General features: G+C 47.0%; 1 protein-coding gene across 2 annotated transcripts in view; it reads left to right on the top strand.

Moving 5' to 3' along the window:
* DPYSL3 (dihydropyrimidinase like 3) overlaps window positions 1-19,215 on the top strand; it is a 103,636-nt gene that overhangs the window by 77,938 nt on the left and 6,483 nt on the right. For both annotated transcript variants that reach the window (XM_036312915.1, XM_036312916.1), the window contains exons 4-10: window positions 1,925-2,089; window positions 4,154-4,215; window positions 5,057-5,137; window positions 9,580-9,648; window positions 13,478-13,598; window positions 17,724-17,880; window positions 18,563-18,704. In XM_036312915.1, coding sequence (XP_036168808.1) covers window positions 1,925-2,089; window positions 4,154-4,215; window positions 5,057-5,137; window positions 9,580-9,648; window positions 13,478-13,598; window positions 17,724-17,880; window positions 18,563-18,704 — 797 coding nt within the window. The remainder of the gene's footprint in view (window positions 1-1,924; window positions 2,090-4,153; window positions 4,216-5,056; window positions 5,138-9,579; window positions 9,649-13,477; window positions 13,599-17,723; window positions 17,881-18,562; window positions 18,705-19,215) is intronic.

Here is a 19,215-nt window from a genome sequence, read left to right on the forward strand (position 1 = left end):
ATTGGGCAAGCTATGTCTGTGGTTTCCTTTTTTCTTTCTTTCTTTCTTTCTTTTCTGGTAACTATTCCAATTCCAAGGAAACCTAGGGAGTTGCATGCCATTGGATTACTGAACAGAAAGTGGTCCAGGGCAGTCCTTCTTGTCCCAAGCAAATCCCAGTGACCTGGGTCCCCTCCCAGGCCCCATTCCAAACTTGGTCATCAAGGGTGCTGTTTATTTTAACACCTTATACATCCACCCACGAGCACAGAACAGCCTAAGCCGTAGAATCATTCACTTTCGACAGGAGCCCTAGCAGGCTTCAGCTTCAACTTCAGCTTCAGCTTCAGCTAGCTGGGTGTGGAAGCCCAGGACAATTGCATCGAGGCCATAAAAGGTGCAATTCCAGCCAAAGTGGGGAAGCCAGCTGACTTCTCAGCAGCCGCCTGCCCACGGAGGCCCTGGTGTGTGTCCAGACATCAGTAATGTAGCTGCACGCATTTGCTTTCCGATAAGTGCACTTAGGCTGCTTGCGATAGAGGGCTGAGGAAATGAGGGATCTTGGCTTGGCTTTCTGCCATCTGGGCAAGGAGTTGAGCGTGTCAGCATTCTGCAGATGTGTGTTTTGCTCAGTCTTCTGCATGAGGGAAGGAGCAGGAGGAAAGTCAGAGTTCCAGGTGGCAAGGGAGAAAAGTATACAAAGAACCAAACAAGTGTACATGTCCTTCGTAGACAAAGAACCCCGATATGAAAAAGAAAATAAGGAAAGAAAACCCATAAATCCCACATCGCTATTTCAGTTTGGCTATATATTTTTTTTCCTATTTAACAAAAATAGGATCATAATAGACACACTGTGTTTTCGCCTCCCATTTTCACAAAATGAAATGGCATGGATGTCTTTCCCTTCATTTATTTTTATTCTACCACAACATGTAGAACGGATGCCAAACCCTCTGTTTTATGAAGGTATCACAATTTATGTATTTACCCAGACTTCCCTATTGTTAGATATTCTGATTGTTTCCAGTTTTTTCACTTATGTAAATATGTAATAATTTAGACTGACAGACATCTTTAGAACCCAGATTGTGCATGCAGCATTGTTTATTCCCGTGGGAATAATTCTTAGGCACAGAAATAACCCTGAGTTAAGGTATGAAAAAATTGCCAAGGTTTTTGACATCTATTTTATAATTGTTTAAAGGCAAGTTGTGCTGATTCTCACTTTTCCTCTACTGCCCAGGCGAACTCTGAGGGTGTCACTTTTGCCTTATCCTCACCAACTGTGAATGTTATTATTTTAAAAAATATCGTTTAGGTTGTAGGTACTGCATGAGTAGATTTGGGCCTCAGGGAAACTGGATTCTTGATGAAGAATTTGCATAGAAATGAGATCTGTGGGCCTAGCGTCAGGCTCCTTCAGCAGACAGTGGCTCTCCTCTGACAGTAAGCGTGAGGCTGTCACTCTTCTGGGCCCTGATATAACTCTAAAACCCTTCCTCCACCTTAGGAGGGAGTTGGACTTTTATCTGTTCTAATGACTCCCTACAGTACTGCTATTAATGGCACATAGTAGGCACACATTGATAGTTAACGTTAGTTGAGCGCTTACTATGTGCCAGGCATCAGGCAGAGCACTTTGGTGCATTTTCCCTCTTCATCTTATAACAAACTTAGAAGGAAGGCACGATGACATCCTGTCTCCCACCGTACTTGGGATCCATTTCAAGGATGAGATAAATGAGGTCTAGAGAAGCTAATAATTTGTACAAGGTCCTGTAGTTATGTGACAGTTGAGTCATCAGGAACACTTTCCAAGGTTAATTCCGTGCTCAGGAAATGGAAATCCTGCAGCCATGGCTCAGCAAGCAGGAGCAGGCCTGTGCAAAGGGGAACAGAGGCTGTGTCAGTGAGTCACCCATCTGGGGTCTCTGTCCTTCAGTCGACCACGTGGTGCCCGAACCCGAGTCCAGCCTGACGGAGGCCTATGAGAAGTGGCGGGAGTGGGCCGATGGGAAGAGCTGCTGTGACTATGCCTTGCACGTGGACATCACCCACTGGAACGACAGTGTGAAGCAGGAAGTGCAGAGCCTCATCAAAGACAAAGGTGAGCCCGAGCGCGCCTTCCTCCCTTCCCCCTCGCCCCTCCTCCACACAACATCCACTCATTTGAGTCCCTTCTCCTAGCTTGGAGCCTGGAACCTCAAGCATGCGTGCTGGAAGAAAGGGGCACCACTGCGTTCCAGGCGCTTATTTAGTCCATCATTCTTACTCCTTGCAGGGTCTCCACGAGATGGGAATTATTATCCTCACTTGGCAGATGGAGAACCTGAGGCTAGAATGAGTAGCAAGCAGTAGATCTCCCCACAGTCTAGGCTCTTCACCTTCATGCAATGCTGCCCATTTGACAGGGGAAGAAACTGCGGCCAGGAGAGGTTAACTTCATATAAAGGTCACACACCTACTGGATATGAGATGAGGAATTTTTAAGCTTCATTATTTTTATTCCAAAGGTCAAACTCATTACTAGTATATATCAACAGGATCCTCAGATAAGCTAAGATATTTCTGGGAGCAAAGATGTGTTTGTACTCAGGCTAGGAGCTTAGGGCATGAAACATGTCCTCGTGTGTATGGGGGTGGTGGTGAGGTAGGGGGTGAGGGGGGTCCTCTCAGTGAGTATATGGTTTAGGTTCCCATGGTCTTCTTAGACTCCTCTATTCTCCACTTCTTCCTACATTTTGATGGCCAGATATTTCACACACATGCACCACCCCCCATTCAGACACGCGATGTGCTCTGCATCTAAGGCTGCCTGGGGGACGTAGGGAAGTATAAGGAATGGCCTCTGCTGAGCCACCGAGGCAGAAGGGAGCAGGCCAGTGAAGAGCATCAGAATAGATGCCACGAGCTGGAGGGCTGGCCGGACGCACAGTCTTGATGCAAAGGCCAGGAGCGCGATGGAAGAGAGTGTGCTCTGGGATGGAGGGGCGAGGATGCCCTGTCAGAAGACGAGCTTTCCTTTCCATTCCCCTCCTCACCCCGCAAGCTCTGCTCCTGTCCTTCCTGGTTCAGAATGTGAGATGAACCCTCTCCCTTTTTCCTTGTGTCTCCTTTCACACTGGACTTCAGAACGGCTTTAACACCCATTTCCTTCCAAAGGGCCCGGTCATTCCACAGATGACACAGAGGCTGTGGGCAGGGTGGTGTTGGGAAAAGCTGCCCTCAGTTGAACCACTCTGGGTAGGGAAGGTCTCAAATTGCAGCCACTTTTGGCCTGGAACCCTGTGGGCTGAGGCGGCCCTGATGGTTGGAGATCAAAATTATCCTCCTTTTTTCAAAATGACTCTCTGCTCCCCAGTCCCACCTATTTCTGTACATCACTATATTAGTAGTTTATTTGAGGTGAAAAACTAAATGGATCATTTCTCAATATCCTTACGACTTAGATATTTAAGCTCAAGGTGACACTTGACTTCCGCCTGTAGCTCTGTTGGTTCTCCAAGGACACCGTGTTCTCAGATTCAACCCTGCAGTGGTCACGTGCAGGGCAGGCACTCCTTAAGATCTGTTCATGGAGACCAAGTATGTGTCAGGGTTAGTGAGTGCTAAGAGCTCGGCATGCATCTCGTTAATGTTTCCCACACTTATAAAGCAGGGTATTGTTATTTTTCCATTTTACAGATGAGGAAACTGAGGCTCAAGAAGTTAGATATTCCAAGTGCACTGAACTAGTATGTGGTGCAACCTCCAGAGTGTGAATACAACCAGTGTGCTACCAGCCCTTGCAGCCTTGGCTTCATCTGGAAGGTCATCCAGATGGTCATTCTGCTGTTCAATCTAATTAGCATATTAGCTCTTTATTACATAGGATACTGCCTCAAGCAAAAACAAAGCTTATTGACCCGTGAGCTGGGAAGTGCTGGTTGCAGGCAAGAAAGAGATGCAGAAGAAGAGACAGTTCTCTATGACATTACGTAGGAATCGTTGCTTTTCCAGGGCGAGGAGGGAATAGAAAAATGTTCTTGGAGAATGGGAAGCATCACTTTGCATTGGACCGGAGCCTGTAATGTACTCGGGCCCCATGGGCCATAGAAGTGGGAATAAAGGATGGAGAGTGGTTGTGATAATGCTGTCTTCTTCCTGTTCCCCTCCCCTCCCTCTCTTACAGGGGTTAACTCCTTCATGGTTTACATGGCCTACAAGGATTTGTACCAGGTGTCCAACACAGAGGTAATGATCCATTGCTGTGTGGCTTGGGGTATCTGGATGGGTTTCCTGTTGTTGCTGATGACCTTGACTCCTTCAACATGAGTCAGTGTGGGCGCTGTGGGAGACAGCTGGGCCAGAGTGCTTCTCGCAGTCCACGCTCCCTTTTAAATCAGGTAACGGGCAGGGTGCCGCTGGCAAGGCAGACAGGGAGCTAGAAGTTCCAGCTTTCTCAAGAGGACTAGAGGAAGGGCCTGCCTCAGTCTACATCTACCAAGCAAACGCAAACTCCTTACGAGCTTGGAAGAGGCAAGATGCTCAGCCTTGTAGCATAAGGAGGGCCGTCTGCTGTTTGGGGAAATTGTCCCAGCTTGTCTCTGACTTTCCTTAAGAAATTTGTGAGATGTGCTTTAGACAAATCTAAAGTTTTAATTCCCACCTTCCCTGATTAGAAGGTGAAGGGAAGTCTGTTTTGAGAGGTTGAGAGATAGGGGTTTCAGCTCTCGAGTTAGCTTCTGGCCGGGCTGTGGTGGTCTTTGGGAGCACGGGTTGAGAAGGATTCTGAAGCTCAATGGGAAATAATTCCCTAAAAATGTGTGCTGAGGGGGAGTAGAGTGGCTGGTAGCATTGTTATGTGTCCACCCTGTCTGCTTAGGCAATACAGTAGGTTCTGTATATAGACAGTTTTCTGGAATTTCTTCGGACTCGCGCCCCTCTTGGCCCGGGCGTGTTTTAGTCTGTATTTCTGCTCTAGGCACTTACTTCCTCTGGTTTATCCCCTCTGGCTCTCGTAATTGGGCCTGTGTGAGGTTGCCGAAAGCACCGGTGGCCTGTGAAGGTGACAGAGACTCATTTTCCATTTCAGCTCTACGAGATCTTCACCTGCCTGGGAGAGCTGGGAGCCATTGCTCAGGTCCATGCTGAGAATGGGGACATCATTGCCCAGGTAACGGCGTGCAGCTCCCTGGAGGGCACTTTCGGCATGGGCTTCGCTCTGCATCCCCTCTGTTTCCTCTTTGCTTCCCCGTTGCTTGAGCTCTCACTGTGTGGAAGGCACCATCATCAGTGCTCCATTAAAATCCTGCCCTAAAGGACCTCATGTCCGGGAGGAGGAAAAAAGGAAATGTGGACAAGTGAGGGAGCAGGTGTCAGCTGTTGGAAACCAAAGAGAGATCTGGCCGCTCTGGAGAATCCAGAAAGGCTTCCTGTAAGAGGAGGTTTCAAATCGGGTCATTTGCTGGGAGAGTATTGCTGCTTCTCTTTTGAAAATGAGTCCAAGCTACGTGGCATTCTGTGTCCTAAAGAAAAACCCTAAGGCAGCACTTCTCAGAAGCCAGAAATCCGATCCAGGGCTGCGGTACTCCTGGCCATAGATAATAAAGAATTTAAGTCTTGTGGGGCCTACGCGTCCCATTGGTTTCCTAGAAATCATGCTGAAAAACCTGCGGAGTGATGAAAGTGAGGGTCCCAAGGCCCAAATGGATCATTGGTGAGGAAGCAGAAAGCACTTCTCTCCCCAACTCCACGGCTGCTTAATGGGCTAGATGCACAGATGTGCCTTCGCCACGGCTTTGTTTATCCCAAGATTGGCCTCTGCTGGATGGAGGCTGCCAGGAAAGCGTGTGAGCTCGCTTAGTCCTTGCGATACGGTTAATAGCAAGAAGCCATTATTCATTCTTTCAGAGAGTATTTCCTGAGCGCTCTGTGCCAGGCATCAGGCTACACCGAGGTGAGCCAAAACAGATGTCCTCCACGGCTCGGAAGCGCTTGGGCTCTGCCTTCATTTCAGAAGTTGTCCAGGACTTGGTGAATGTGATGGGCAGGGGTGTGGGAGCAATGCTGCGGCCCAGTCTAGCTTAGATCTGTCGGCTCCCAATAGCCGGAACCACTTGGTGAGCACTTCCTACCGGGTGCCAGGCTCCTGTAAGTGGTCTCCTACGTTCTCATTGAATCTTCACCCAACCCTTTAAAGTTGACTGCCATCCTCCCCATTTTGTGGATGAGAACATTGAGGCCCAGAAGGATTACGTCACTGGCCCAAAGATCACCGCAAATAACTGGGAGGACAGAATCTCAGTCCCTTAGGGGATGAGCCTCAGTGGGCATCTCACCCAGAGATGGTACATCGGGCCCCTTGCCCCACCGGTCCAGCTGTAGGGCTCCAGCGGTTGGAGTGTTGTCTCCCTAGCGGAGGAGGTGAGCTAAGTGTGCACTTTTCTCTTTCTTAGGACCAAGAGGTTAATTAGTCAGGCCCCTGACAGCCTTCTCCTACGTCCTCCACACACTCAGAGCTAATGAAATCATTCTCCAAGGAAGGTCCAAATGCCTTGCTCCCAGGGGAGGTATCTGGTGGTATTAGAGCCATCACTCCTCCCCCTTCTCCAAGTTTTCAGTGCAGCAGCCAGAGGTCCCAGCCCTCCCTCCAGATACCCTAGAAAACAAACTCCTGGCTTCTTCATTCAGGAGCCTGAGCAGGCAAAGTCACTCCGACTCAAAGCCCCTTTTCCCACTTCCTCTGTGGCTCCGTGGCAAGAAAGTGTCTCTGCTCCGCCCCCCTTCCTCCCGCCCCCTACCTTGGGAAGATCTGTTCTGAGTTAAGAAGAGAATAAGGGCATTCTTCCATTTGGATGAGTTTCTCGTGCGTGTTTATGAAATTCAGCTTGAGCTGAAAGATTTGATCACATTATCTAAATGAAGCAGCTGCTGTCCTCAGTCTCTGGCTGCACTTCATGCCAAAGTGACTAAGGAAGAAGAAATCATTCCCTACGGGTCCCAACCAGGGATATTTTCCAAAGGACAGTCTGAGAGTGCAGCATCCTTAGCCACTCATCCAACAAATATTTATTGGGCACCTATTATGGTAAAGCACTGGAGAGGGAAGATGAAAAAGACAGGGTCTCTTTCCTCCTGGAGCAAACCAAACTGCCCTGACCCACACTGTGTGCTTACCCCAGTGATCAGCGCCTCAAGGTGCCCCTGCTCCCCACCCATGCCAGGCGGCACCAGTGGCTTTTCACATGCCATTCTTTTTTTTATTAATTGATTTTTTAAAGAAAGAGAGAAGAAGAAACATTGATTTATTGTTTCACTTATTTATGCATTGATTTATATGTACTTGTATGTTGATTCTGGTATGTGCTCTGACCGGGGATCAAACCTGCAACCTTGGTGTACTGGGACGACGCTCTAACCACTGAGTACCCATCCAGGGCCTTTTACATGCCATTCTTTATATATATATTTCAGAGAGGGAGGGAGAGAGAGATAGAAACATCAATGATGAGACAGAATCATTGATGGGCTACTTTCTGCATACCCCCTACTAGGGATCCAGCCCACCACCTTGGCATGTACCCTGACCAGGAATCGAATTGTGCCTCCTGGTTCCTGGGTTGATGCTCCATTACTGAGCCATACCGGCGAGGCTTACATGCCATTCTTAATCTTCCAGCTGTAGGGGCAACCTGGCTTTTGGCACAGGACTTTCCAGCATTTCTAAGATTTCTAGGATTCTCCCAGGTCTCTAGACTGAGATTCAGGAGGTCAGGAGTAGTGTTCAGACAAGCGTGTTTGAAAGAGTTCCCCTGGTGACCTTCACCTGGGCGTTGTCCCAGAACTCTTAAACAAGATAACAGCGAGAGTGTCCTAACAGATAGAAGATGCTTTCATTGGAGACCTTAACCCTTGTGTGAGTTCACAAGGCAATTAAGTGGAAACTCACCAGAATTTGGAAGAAGTTTTGTTCAGTCCAAGTTTGGGGTTTTTTTTGTTTTGTTTTTTTTAAAAATATATTTTATTGATTTTTTACAGAGAGGAAGGGAGAGAGATAGAGAGTTAGAAACATCGATGGGAGAGAAACATTGATCAGCCGCCCCCTGCACATCTCCCACTGGGGATGTGCCCACAACCCAGGTACATGCCCTTGACCGGAATCGAACCTGGGACCTTTCAGTCCGCAGGCCGACGCTCTATCCACTGAGCCAAACCGGTTTCGGCTGTTCAGTCCAAGTTTTGATCAAGTCAATAGTAAGAATGAAAGGGAGGTACATTGCTGGAACAATCAGCCTCTGACCTTTTTTCAAATACCGGAAAGCTGGGCACAGTGGCCATTTTACTTGTCATGGTTGCTTGTAGTAGCATCTTCCTTTCTACTCTAATTTTAAAAATTATTATTAGAAACAAACAAACATCAACAACAAAATAGTTCTTTTCCAGGTAGAAGGAATTCCTTCTTCCCAACACCTCATGGTTTCAGTTCACTCTCTTCACATCTCTCACCACACCAGTGCACAGGCTCATAGGAAGTGGCCTTCATACTTGGAGAGTGAATGCCAGCAAAAACTGCAGAGATGGTGGCTTAGGATTTGTGCCAGTGCCAGTTAGCCATGCGTGTGCTCACTGTCCAGCCACCTGCTTCTTCCAGAGAGCTGGCCAGAAGTCCAAGGAATTTAGCCATTAGCCACCACGGGTAGGCAGTTCTGCCTCATCCAAGACCTAATTAATTAGAGTTTGACCAATAGATAAACTCAGGTAATGGTGGTTAGAGGCAGTAGTTTGGTTAAATTCTAATCCATTCATTTAAGTCATAAAAGTAAAGCATTAAAGAGCCTGATGGGCTTACTAAAATGCAGGTTCCTAGAATTTAACCTCAGGTATTCAGATCTGGTAGACCGGAATAGGGCCAGACTTCCGCATCTCCACAAACAACCCAGTTGTTTCCGATGTGGGTGGTGGGTTGACTAGACTCTGGGTAATGGCAGGACCACACTGTAAGTCTTTTCAAGTCAGGGGCCTCATTACCTTCATTCAAGTAAGTACCTAACCTAGAGCCTAGCATAAAGCAGATACTCAATACTTTTGTTGAACGAATAGGTTTTAAATGCATGAATAAATTAAAAAACGAGTTAAGGCAGTGTGCTGAAAGAAATGAAGTGTAAGTGATTGTGTGAGTTTTGAAGCACAATGTAGAAAAAAATGGTACTTTTTAACAGACTATCTTTCTTTTAATAAAAGCAGGCTACTCAAATGTTTTTTTCTCCTTTTAATTCAGACTCTATCCTATTTTGCAATTCCTCTAGAGAGTTGATGAATTTGTTCAACATACATATTTTATTCTTTCCCCCCTTGATCACGTCTTCAGCATAACTTCTCCAAATCTCAGTTGAGCTCATCTAAAAACTGCCCTCTATGTCTTAGGAAATAGAGTTAGGAGTTAGTTTATAGCATCTTATGAGCTTTAAAGTTTTAGTGTAAGTATTGATGCATTACAAGCAATTGCAGTAGTACCATTTTTTTGGTTGGTCTGAATGATTTTGAAATAAATCTTGACTAAGTGATGCCATAAGTTTTAAAAAATAAAAACTCTCCTCTATTTTTTTCTCATTCTAGGAGCAAGCCCGGATGTTGGAAATGGGGATAACTGGCCCAGAAGGCCATGTGCTGAGCAGACCAGAGGAGGTAAGTTGCAGGGGGGTAGGGGAGGAAGGAGGGAGGAAGAGAGAGAAGCAATAGCAGGAGGGGCTTTCTTCTTTTGCCAGCATCTTCCCAGAGATGCCCGTCATCACAGTGCCAATCCCAGCAGCCTCCTGGATGGCCTGTCAGTCATTTTACATTGGCAGTGCTAGTGCTCAGCCTGCCTCCCCTAGGCACAGGCACACACAGTGTCTGAGCAAACATGGTGAGAGGCAGGGAGGCTCTATCAGTACCAGACAGAAGATTGGAACATTGCTTCCAAAGACCACTTCGACTGAGCCAACTCAAGGGCCCCTGAGAAAATGAGAAAGGAATGCTTGCTTCTGACCCCTAATCTCTAAAGATAACACCAGTTGGAGGTATTCCGCAGTTATTCAGTAGGAGTGGAAAATTTCTAAATCCTTTCTTAATCAATGTGACTTCCAGAGACATTTCTACTTATTCCCACGTCCCACATTACAGTTTGAGACCTGCACAATATTGGCCTTATGGATAGGAGGCAGAGTAGGTTTTAACAGGTAATACATCTGTCGATTTGTGTAAGGGGTGGATTACGTCTAGGTGTGGAAGTTTTCCGCATGTAAAATGAATGCTGATTAGCGACTGTGCTTAGCAGCTGAAGAGCAGATGAAAGGTAAGTGGGGGCTGATTCCATGCCTCTGGGATGTCAGCAAACCCAGCTGCCGGCATAGGGCACAGCTGGAAATTGGCTGCCCACATGGCTGAGAGCATATTGGCTTTGAAGGACTACCCTGGGTCTGGCACCTGGAGCAAATTCAAGGTCCTCCATGTCAGTGAAGTGAACCATGTTCCTGATCTGTCATTCAAGCCCCGCACTCTAAATAGGTAGAAGAAGGAGTCAGAACCAGAAATGATTGCATGCCCGTTGCCCATCTCCTCCAGAATCTTTTAAAAAATTAAATCCTAACATACATAGAGAAGAGTGTTCCTGTCATAACAGTGCAAGGAATGTTCGCAAACTGAATACACTTATGTAAGTAGCACCCCTTTGGAGAAACAGAACATCATCAGCACCCCAGAAACTCCTTTGTCTAATGATACTTTTGTTACCAGTTGAAATAATTTATAATTTTGTCTGTTGGGAGTGTAAATTGGTCCCTCAAAACAGAGCTATCAACAATTCCTCTTCTGGGTATTTATCTGAAGAAAAGGAAAACACTAATTCAAAAAGATATCTGCACCCCATGTTTATTGGAGTATTATTTACAATAGCCAAGATATGAAAAGAACCTCAGTGCTCATCGATGGATGAATGGATGAATAAAATGTGATACACACACACACACAGAGGAATATTTAGCTATAAAAAGAATGAAATTCTGCCATTTTTAATAACATGGATGGGCCTTGAGGGAATTATGCTACATGAAATTAGTTAGATAAAAAAGGATAAATACCATAGGATCTCACTTAGTGTGTAATCTAAGAAACAAAACAACAATCACTCCCCCAACACCCACCCCCCAAATAAACAACAACAAGTTCATAGATACAAAGAACAGATTGGCAGTTGCCAGAGGCAAGGGGTAGGGAAATTGAATGAAGATGGTTAAAAGATACAGCCTTCCAGATATAAAATACATAAATCATGGGGATGTACTGTACAGCATAGTGTGTAGTTAATAATACTGTATTGCATATTTGAAAATTGCTAAGAAAGTACATCTGGACAGTTCTCATCACAAAAAAATGTAACTGTGTGTGACGGATGTTAACAAGACTTACAGTGATCATTTCGCAATAGGTACAAATATGGAATTACCATGTGGTACACCTGCAACTAACATAGTATTCTATGTCAATTAAACCTCAATTTAAAAAACCGTGATGAGGTTACAGTCACAGCATCCCTGTGAAAGACTGTGTCCTCAGTGCCAGGCCCCCTGGGGAACAGTTGCTTTTGCCCAGGACTGTGCTGACTGCATTGTCACAGTTGTCCTTGCTGCTGCTCTGGGTGGTCGGGGTGATTGTGCACAAGGAAGCTGAAGAGCAGAGCCCTCAAGGCCCATCGTGTCTGAAGGGCCTGGAAGTTTGCACAGTGCAGGTGGGCCAGGGTGAGTGGCGCTGTTTGTGCCACTTTTCTTAAATGCTGGTCACTGTTGAGATGTGCTGGCGAGATGGATCCTTCAGCAGCAGCCAGGGGATTTCTGAGCAAAGTCTATTTTTGTCCCTTGGTTTGTTTGTTCAACCCCCCCACACCCCGTTCCTCCCTGTTCCCGTCTCCTTTTTAGTAGAAAGCCTCTCAGAGGCAGATCTCGACAACCCTGGAAGTCCTTTTGAGTGAAGCTGGAGAGTGATGTAACCTTCCAAAGATAGTCATGTTGTCAAGGTGCTGAAAAACCTGCAGTGCTGGGAGGGAGTGAGATCAAAGGGGCCCGGGCAGAGGTCACAGAGGTCACAGGGCGGCTGGAGATGTCAGCAGAGGTGTGAAGAGGGAGGACTGGGCATGGGAGGAGCCAGCCCCTCTTAGGTTCAGAGCATACCCAGGTACCAGCTGAGTGAGCTGCTCAGAGAGCTGAGCCCCAGGCTCAGAGATGCTGCTCTGGGAGCTTCAGGAAGGTGGCCGAGTTTCCCTGGGGTTGGTGGCCTCCAGGGTCTCATCCACGTGGAACCAAGTGCAGCTTGGGGGATGCCAGCTGGACCAGCTGAGTTCTTAAGAGTCTGCTGAGCCACGCTCACCACAGGCAGAAACTGGTTTGCAGCGGGCATCTGCAAGCTATTTTTGGTCTGTTTGAAAGGGTTGGGCTGCATAGGCTAACCAGAATGTCATAGCCATCCAAAATGTTGCCGATTGAATGGAAAACGCCAGTGTCTCTGCTTTGGGCTGAATTGGACTAACTTGGGTGGTAACTTTGGGTATAGCACAGGCTCTCGCACACCAGTCGGAAGCTGCCATCAGCATGAACACCAACAGCCACTCTTCAAGGAACACTGGCCTCGTCCCAGGAGTGGGCTAGTCGCCTTGCATGGGTGAACTCTTTTAGTGCTTGAAACAGCCCTATGTGTCAGGTCCTATTATCCCCACTTTATGGACCAGGAAACTGAGGCTTTAGGAGGTTGTTTGAGGTACCTGAGGTCACCCCACTTCTAAGTGACAAAACCAGAACTCAGATCCAGGCCGTTTGAGGAAGCCTGCGCCCTCAGACCCTGCTTTGTTAGCAAAATAAGGGGAACGCACTCTTTCTTACTTAATAAATGCAACTGGGCTGGTTAGCATCTTTGCAAACATGCATTCCACATTGGGGTGGGATGGAGGAGATTGATAACAAAAGAAGCCTTTGTGTGGAGAAGCCTGGGAATTATCAGTACAGGGCGTGCCTGCTGGAATTAACCCCTTACTGACCACCGGCTGGTGCAGGCGAGGATTGGAAGACACATGGCGCCTCATCGCCTGGACTGGTTATTTCATTCCATTGGTTTTGGGATGTGTTTTGCTGGAGAATCTGTCCTGGGAAGATTGGGGAGCAAAGGCTTCCATCACATGTAGCCTTTGTGATCATCACAGGGAGGGGAGAGAATAGGCTAAGGAAAAACCAGCTGCGTTGAGGCAGTGTTTGCTCTGTGCCAGGCCCCGCGCTGTCCTCTCCTGATCTCCACGCCACAGGTGAGGGGCCGAGGCCCTGGGAAGCTCCGTGAAGCACACAGCCAGGAAGAGCTCTATGAGATTTAGACCCAGGGCGTGCAGCGCTAGGCTTTTCGCCTCTGCCGTGTTCTCAGTATGTGGAGGTGGGAGTGGTGGCTTTGAGAGGCTCCCATTCCTGTTGACTTCAGGGGCCTTTTCTCTTTTTTTCAGCTGGAAGCTGAGGCTGTGTTCCGTGCCATCACTATCGCCAGCCAAACCAACTGCCCTCTCTATGTCACGAAGGTCATGAGCAAGAGTGCGGCCGACCTCATCTCCCAAGCCAGGAAAAAAGGTGACTCGTGCTCCCAAAGGTCTCGGGGCCCTGACACTGCACGTCTCCTTTCCTCCCTGGGTATCCTGTGTAAATGGTGCCTGTTTTGCTCATGGCCTCGCTCTCTGGGAAGCCCTCATCCCTGGCAGCGCGTTTATCTTCTCTACGTTCCCGTGGAAAACAGGACCCCAGGATTAATCCCAACGGGCAGAGGAGTAAACAGGCTCAGGAAGGGTTAGTGGTTTCCCCCAGATGACACAGCTTGAATCGGTTCTTTGGAGACTTGCTTCATTTTCCTCCCTTTCATCTTTTATTGTCAGTTCACATTACCTGAGCTTTATAAATGGACATATTAATCAAGATTATATTGGGTGCGGAAGTCAAAGACCCGGCTCAAACTGACTTACGGAAACAGAAGTAAATTATTGGTTGAAGGTGTTTCAGGCGTGGCCACAGCAAGGGGGTTAAACAATGGGATTAGGGTTCTGTCACTCTCCTATCTTGGGTCTGCTGGCCTTTCGGTGGCCTTATTTTCAGTATGAATAGTGACAAGAATAAACGCCTGTTGTCTTCCAACAGCTCACGCCCAAGTCCTCAGGACTGTGATGGCCTCATCCCTGATCCAGTATCTGCTCTGGATGGTGTCATTGATTGGCAGGGCTGAGGGCAGGGTCCTACCCCTGATCCCCACAGGGCAACACAAGTTATTGTCGAAAAGGGATTGAATGGGTGGCATGACCTTCGTGACCCAGGGCTCCGTCCCCACTGCCGTTGGCCGCTTTCCTCCATTGCTGTTAACTTGGACATCATTCGCTCACCTTGTGCTAAGCTAAAGTTTACTCTCATTTCAAAGCTTTCTTTTCTGCTTTCCATTCTTGTCCTTAATGGGAGACTGATGGGCTCACTTGGGAACAGTGGTTGAGGAACTGGAGGTGTGGGGCCCTGTGTTTGGCTGGGAGCAAGGATTTACTAGGCCCAGCTGGATGATTGTGACCACGGTGTGTCGTGGCTGCTCTGGAAGCGCAGAGACCCACAGCGAGTGACTCATCTACCAAACTCAGAACCGGTCTGTGAAAGTCCAGCTGTGAGTGGCCAGGGTGGTCACTGAAAATAGTCCAGCTGCTGACGGCTGTGTTCGGCTGCGTGGCCTCTGGCAAAGGGAAGGGAATCGTCCTAATTGTCTATGGTCTTTCTCGCTGGCAGATTCCGGGCACCTCCTGCCTTGGGCTGCTCCCAGTAAGCCGGCTGTTTCCTCTCTCAGCTTCTTGGTGTCTCCACATGACATGGTGTGGTTGCTACACTGGGGATGAGTCATCGGTGGAGAACCAGGAAAGCAGACCATGTTCCTTATCCATTCTTGGAGAAAGGCAGAAAAAGAAAGAAAAGAGCACTGGGGACACCCCCCACACCTCTTCCCATAACTCACTACCATAGCCATCCTTGTACCGGTACCTTCTGCCGATGGCTATGTCCTGCCTGGCACCCCTTCTCAGGATGACCTGGGGGGCCCAGGACAGAGTGTGTCAGTGATATCCTGGGTCTTAATTTAAACCGCATGTGGAAAAATTCCTCACCCTTGGCCTTTTGGGTCAAGATTCACCGGCAAGGACAAGGACAGTGTGTCTCTAGGGTGGAAGGGTTACATCATTTCAGTGACAAAAAAATGGCTGCTGAGATTGAAGCCAGTAAGCCTCGCATGAACTGTCATTCCCTGGGAGAGAGTCAAGGGCATTCAGACAGGAAGACGGAGGGTAGCAGTGTCCCCTCCTCCCTGCTGAGCAGGTTACTCTATAAGCTGCCGTGTGTTTCATCGCCAAGTGCTCGTTAGCAGCTCAGCATTGCTGCTCAGAATTAATATTAGGGATCTACAGTTTGTGAAGGCCAACTGTATATCTTGCACTGAGATAAATACAGGCATATCTCGGAGAGATGTTGCGGATTTGGTTCCCAACCACCGCAATAAAGTAAATACCGCAATAAAGCAGATTAAACATGAATTTTCGGTTTCCCAGTGTACATATAAAAGTTATGTTTACACTACACTGTAGCCTATTAAGTGTGCAATAGCATTATGTCTAAAAAGCAATGTACATGCCCTAATTTAAAATACTTTATTGCTAAAAATTGCTAACCATTCTCTGAGACTTCAGGTCATAATCGTTTTTGCTAGTGGAGGCTCTTGCCTTCATTTTGTAAAAAACACAGTATTTGCACAAAGTACAATAAAACGAGGTATGCTTGCACTTTAAATTTATTGTGATGTAAAATTCTCAGAGAACTCTGAGAAATAGGCATTATTACGCCCAGTTTCAGAAAAGGGAATTGAAGCTCGCCTTGTCCAGCTCTCTCCCAGCTTGGAGAGCTAGCATTCAAGCCCAGGTATAATGCCAGTCTTTGCTGTCCTACTCTTCCATCTATAAATAGCCCAAAGGGAGGGTTCTTCCACTTTTAAAGTTGTCATTTCTCTTATTGGTGCTTGAGTGCTTGCCTTGGCTTTCATGTCTTCATTTCTTTGTGGCCCTGTATGCTTTAGTTTGGCAAATATTTTTGGAGAGCCCTTGAAATTCTCATTAGTCATGTGCGGATCCTTTTTTACTGTCATCCCAAAGAGCTGGGGTGTCATATACAGAGGTTGGCAAAAGTAGGTTTACAGTTTCTCCTATGGAAAAAGACATGCAGGTTATGATGACCATAGTAGCTTTATTAACTTAAAAGCATGTCACTCATGACTGTAAACCTACTTTTGCCCACTCCTGTATGAATCCTTGCCATCGCTTCCTCCTTTTGCCCAAGGCAGACATCACTAATCGATCCTGAGTCTTTTCTAGTGAAGCCAGAGGCATTAGAATTCTTCCTTATGCAGAATTTCAGTCAAACAAAATCAATTGATAACAGTTGGAGCAAGGCAAACACCTATTTCTAATCCTGGCCATTGAACCTTGCTAAACTTCAACATTGTGGGGAACTTGAATGTAGAAGATGAAGAACTGAAGCTGAAGAAGCCCAGGGCAATGCAGGCCATCTCTACCCCAGGATCCTGGCTCAGAGAATCTTGGTACCAACCCACCTTCTGTATTTGCCTTCTGCATTTGCCTTCTGTATCACTATTCCTTCTTTAAGAAGTCGGACAGAAGCTTAGATCAGTGTATTTCCCAATATCCTTCTTCTCCTTGATTTGTATTTAAGTCCCTAATTCCAGACATAGGGACCATGAAGCGAGCCTCGTCTTTGATGTGCCCAGGTTATTGGGTATCCTTGAGCAAATCATTCCTTGCCTTGGGTTAGGGAGTAATAGACATGATGGGAAATATCATGAGAGCCTCTAAGCCATGGAGTGGGTTTTACTTTGTGGAACCAATGCATGTCCTTGGAGCAGCAGGATCTAGCATTTCCCAATGACATGGGCACATTTGATGCTTTGGAGCCCTACAGTGGGAAGGAGGAGGAGGTATAAAGAAATTAGATTTATTGGGCATATCCTTTGTGGCAGACATTTTGTACTTGCCAGATCCTTTTATTTTCACAAGCCTGGTAAGTAGATATTATTTTGTTTCATCAATTCCAAGATGGACCTATTCTACATTTTAATATTTCTTTATATATATTTTTATTGATCTCAGAGAGGAAGGGAGAGAGAGATAGAAATATCAATGATGAGAGAGAATCATTGATTGGCTGCCTCCTGCATGCCCCACACAGGGGATTGAGCCCCCAACCTGGGCATGTGCCCTGACTGGGAGTCGGACCATGACCTCCTGGTTCATAGATTGTTGCTCAACCACTGAACCACGCCAGCCGGGCTACATTTTAATATTTCTGAAATGAGGGTGAATGTAATAATCAATGTCTATATATTTTTCTTTTGCTTTCCATTTTAATTTGCCTCAAAATTTGACAATTAATACTGTATCTTGCAAGCAGTGGCTTCTTGTAATCTGAGGAATGCTCCCCCGCCGGCCCCCCCACCCCCCCGACTTAGCAGCTAGAAAAGCAGAGGCTTAGAAAAGGTGGGAATGTGGACTTGAACCCAGGCCTGTCTGATTCCAGAGCCACAGCCTTGAGTAGGCAAGGAGGCTGATTATCTAAGACGTGCCCAGGGTAGCCGTGCCTTATGCAAACTCTTTGCCCGTTTTCTACCCCTTGTAGGAAACGTGGTGTTTGGAGAGCCCATCACTGCCAGCCTTGGCACAGATGGAACCCATTACTGGAGCAAGAACTGGGCCAAGGCAGCTGCATTTGTGACATCCCCACCTCTGAGTCCTGACCCGACCACTCCTGACTACATCAACTCCTTGCTGGCCAGGTTGGTGCAGAATGACAAGCAGCTGGCATTGCGTGGAAACGTCCTAGGGCTGGTGAGATGAGGACAAGGCAGCCCATCCATCAGCTGGACTTGGGTCTGCAGTGAGGAACGACGCTGAGAATTCCCCTGCAATCTGGAGGGCAGACAACAGGCTCTTCCCCGTTGTGTTTTTAAAAATACTACAGTAATTACATTTATAATGGTAACAGCAGTTAATGTGTGTTGTGTGCCAAGCACTAGGGTGAGACCACACACATGATCTCATTGTCCCTTAGAACTTGATAAGTGAGGGACTTTCATAACCATTTTACAGATGAAGCAGCTGAGGGTCAGAGGGACTAAATTATTTGCCAAAATTTGAACAGCTGGTCATGATGACCAAAATTATAGGGGCCTTGCTGGCTGCTTCTCTCTGCAGATCAGTCCCATCACTCATTTGGGTCCCCTTTGTTTTGTTACACAAGGGATGATCGAATCCTACCCCCTCCTTTTCCAGATGGGGTAACCAAGTCCCAGAGCGGGGAAGACATTCACACAAGTCCACATAGTTGGCAAGAGGTAGAGGGAGGATTCCAAACTCGGGTCATGGCACTCCAAACGCTGACACTAGACACTGGGGCCTGGGCCCCTGAGGTGCCTCTGGCCACCTGTCCATTCACATGGAGCTTTTCTCCTTTGCCAGTGGGGACCTGCAGCTCTCAGGCAGTGCCCACTGCACCTTCAGCACCGCCCAGAAAGCGATCGGGAAGGACAACTTCACGGCCATTCCTGAAGGCACCAATGGGGTGGAGGAGCGGATGTCTGTCATCTGGGACAAGGCGGTGGTAAGGATCAGGTCATGGGAGGGTAGCCAGAGTGTGCATCGGTGTCTTCTGGCAAAAGGGCCTGGTTTTATTTTCCTTGTTAACATTATCTACGCTGCCAGAAGAATAGCCATGCAAATGAGAGTGCTCTTAAAGTTTTCAGCAAAATTACTGGTTAATATTTTAAATTGATCATGTCCCTCTGTTCTACTTTAAAAACTCTAGAGACACTCATTACAGAGCCCAATAGGATGTGTATGATCTAATGCCTCCTTTATCTATACAGTGTAATCCGCCAAGTTTCCCTTTTCTTTTTGGCTACCAGGAAACTAGATTTTAAGCTAAACTCTTTTTTTTTCTTACCTGGGCCTTTTGTTTTGACAAGAGAGAAAGGATAAATATTTTTGTCTCTTCTCTTATATACTTAGATTTTGTTTTTTTACATTGTTATGTATTTGTGAGTGTATTTATCTTGGCACTATCTAGAATTGTTTAAAAATTATATATATATAAATACACACACACACACACA

This window comes from Myotis myotis, unplaced genomic scaffold, assembly GCF_014108235.1.
Source record: "Myotis myotis isolate mMyoMyo1 unplaced genomic scaffold, mMyoMyo1.p scaffold_m19_p_6, whole genome shotgun sequence".
Taxonomy (NCBI): domain Eukaryota; kingdom Metazoa; phylum Chordata; class Mammalia; order Chiroptera; family Vespertilionidae; genus Myotis; species Myotis myotis.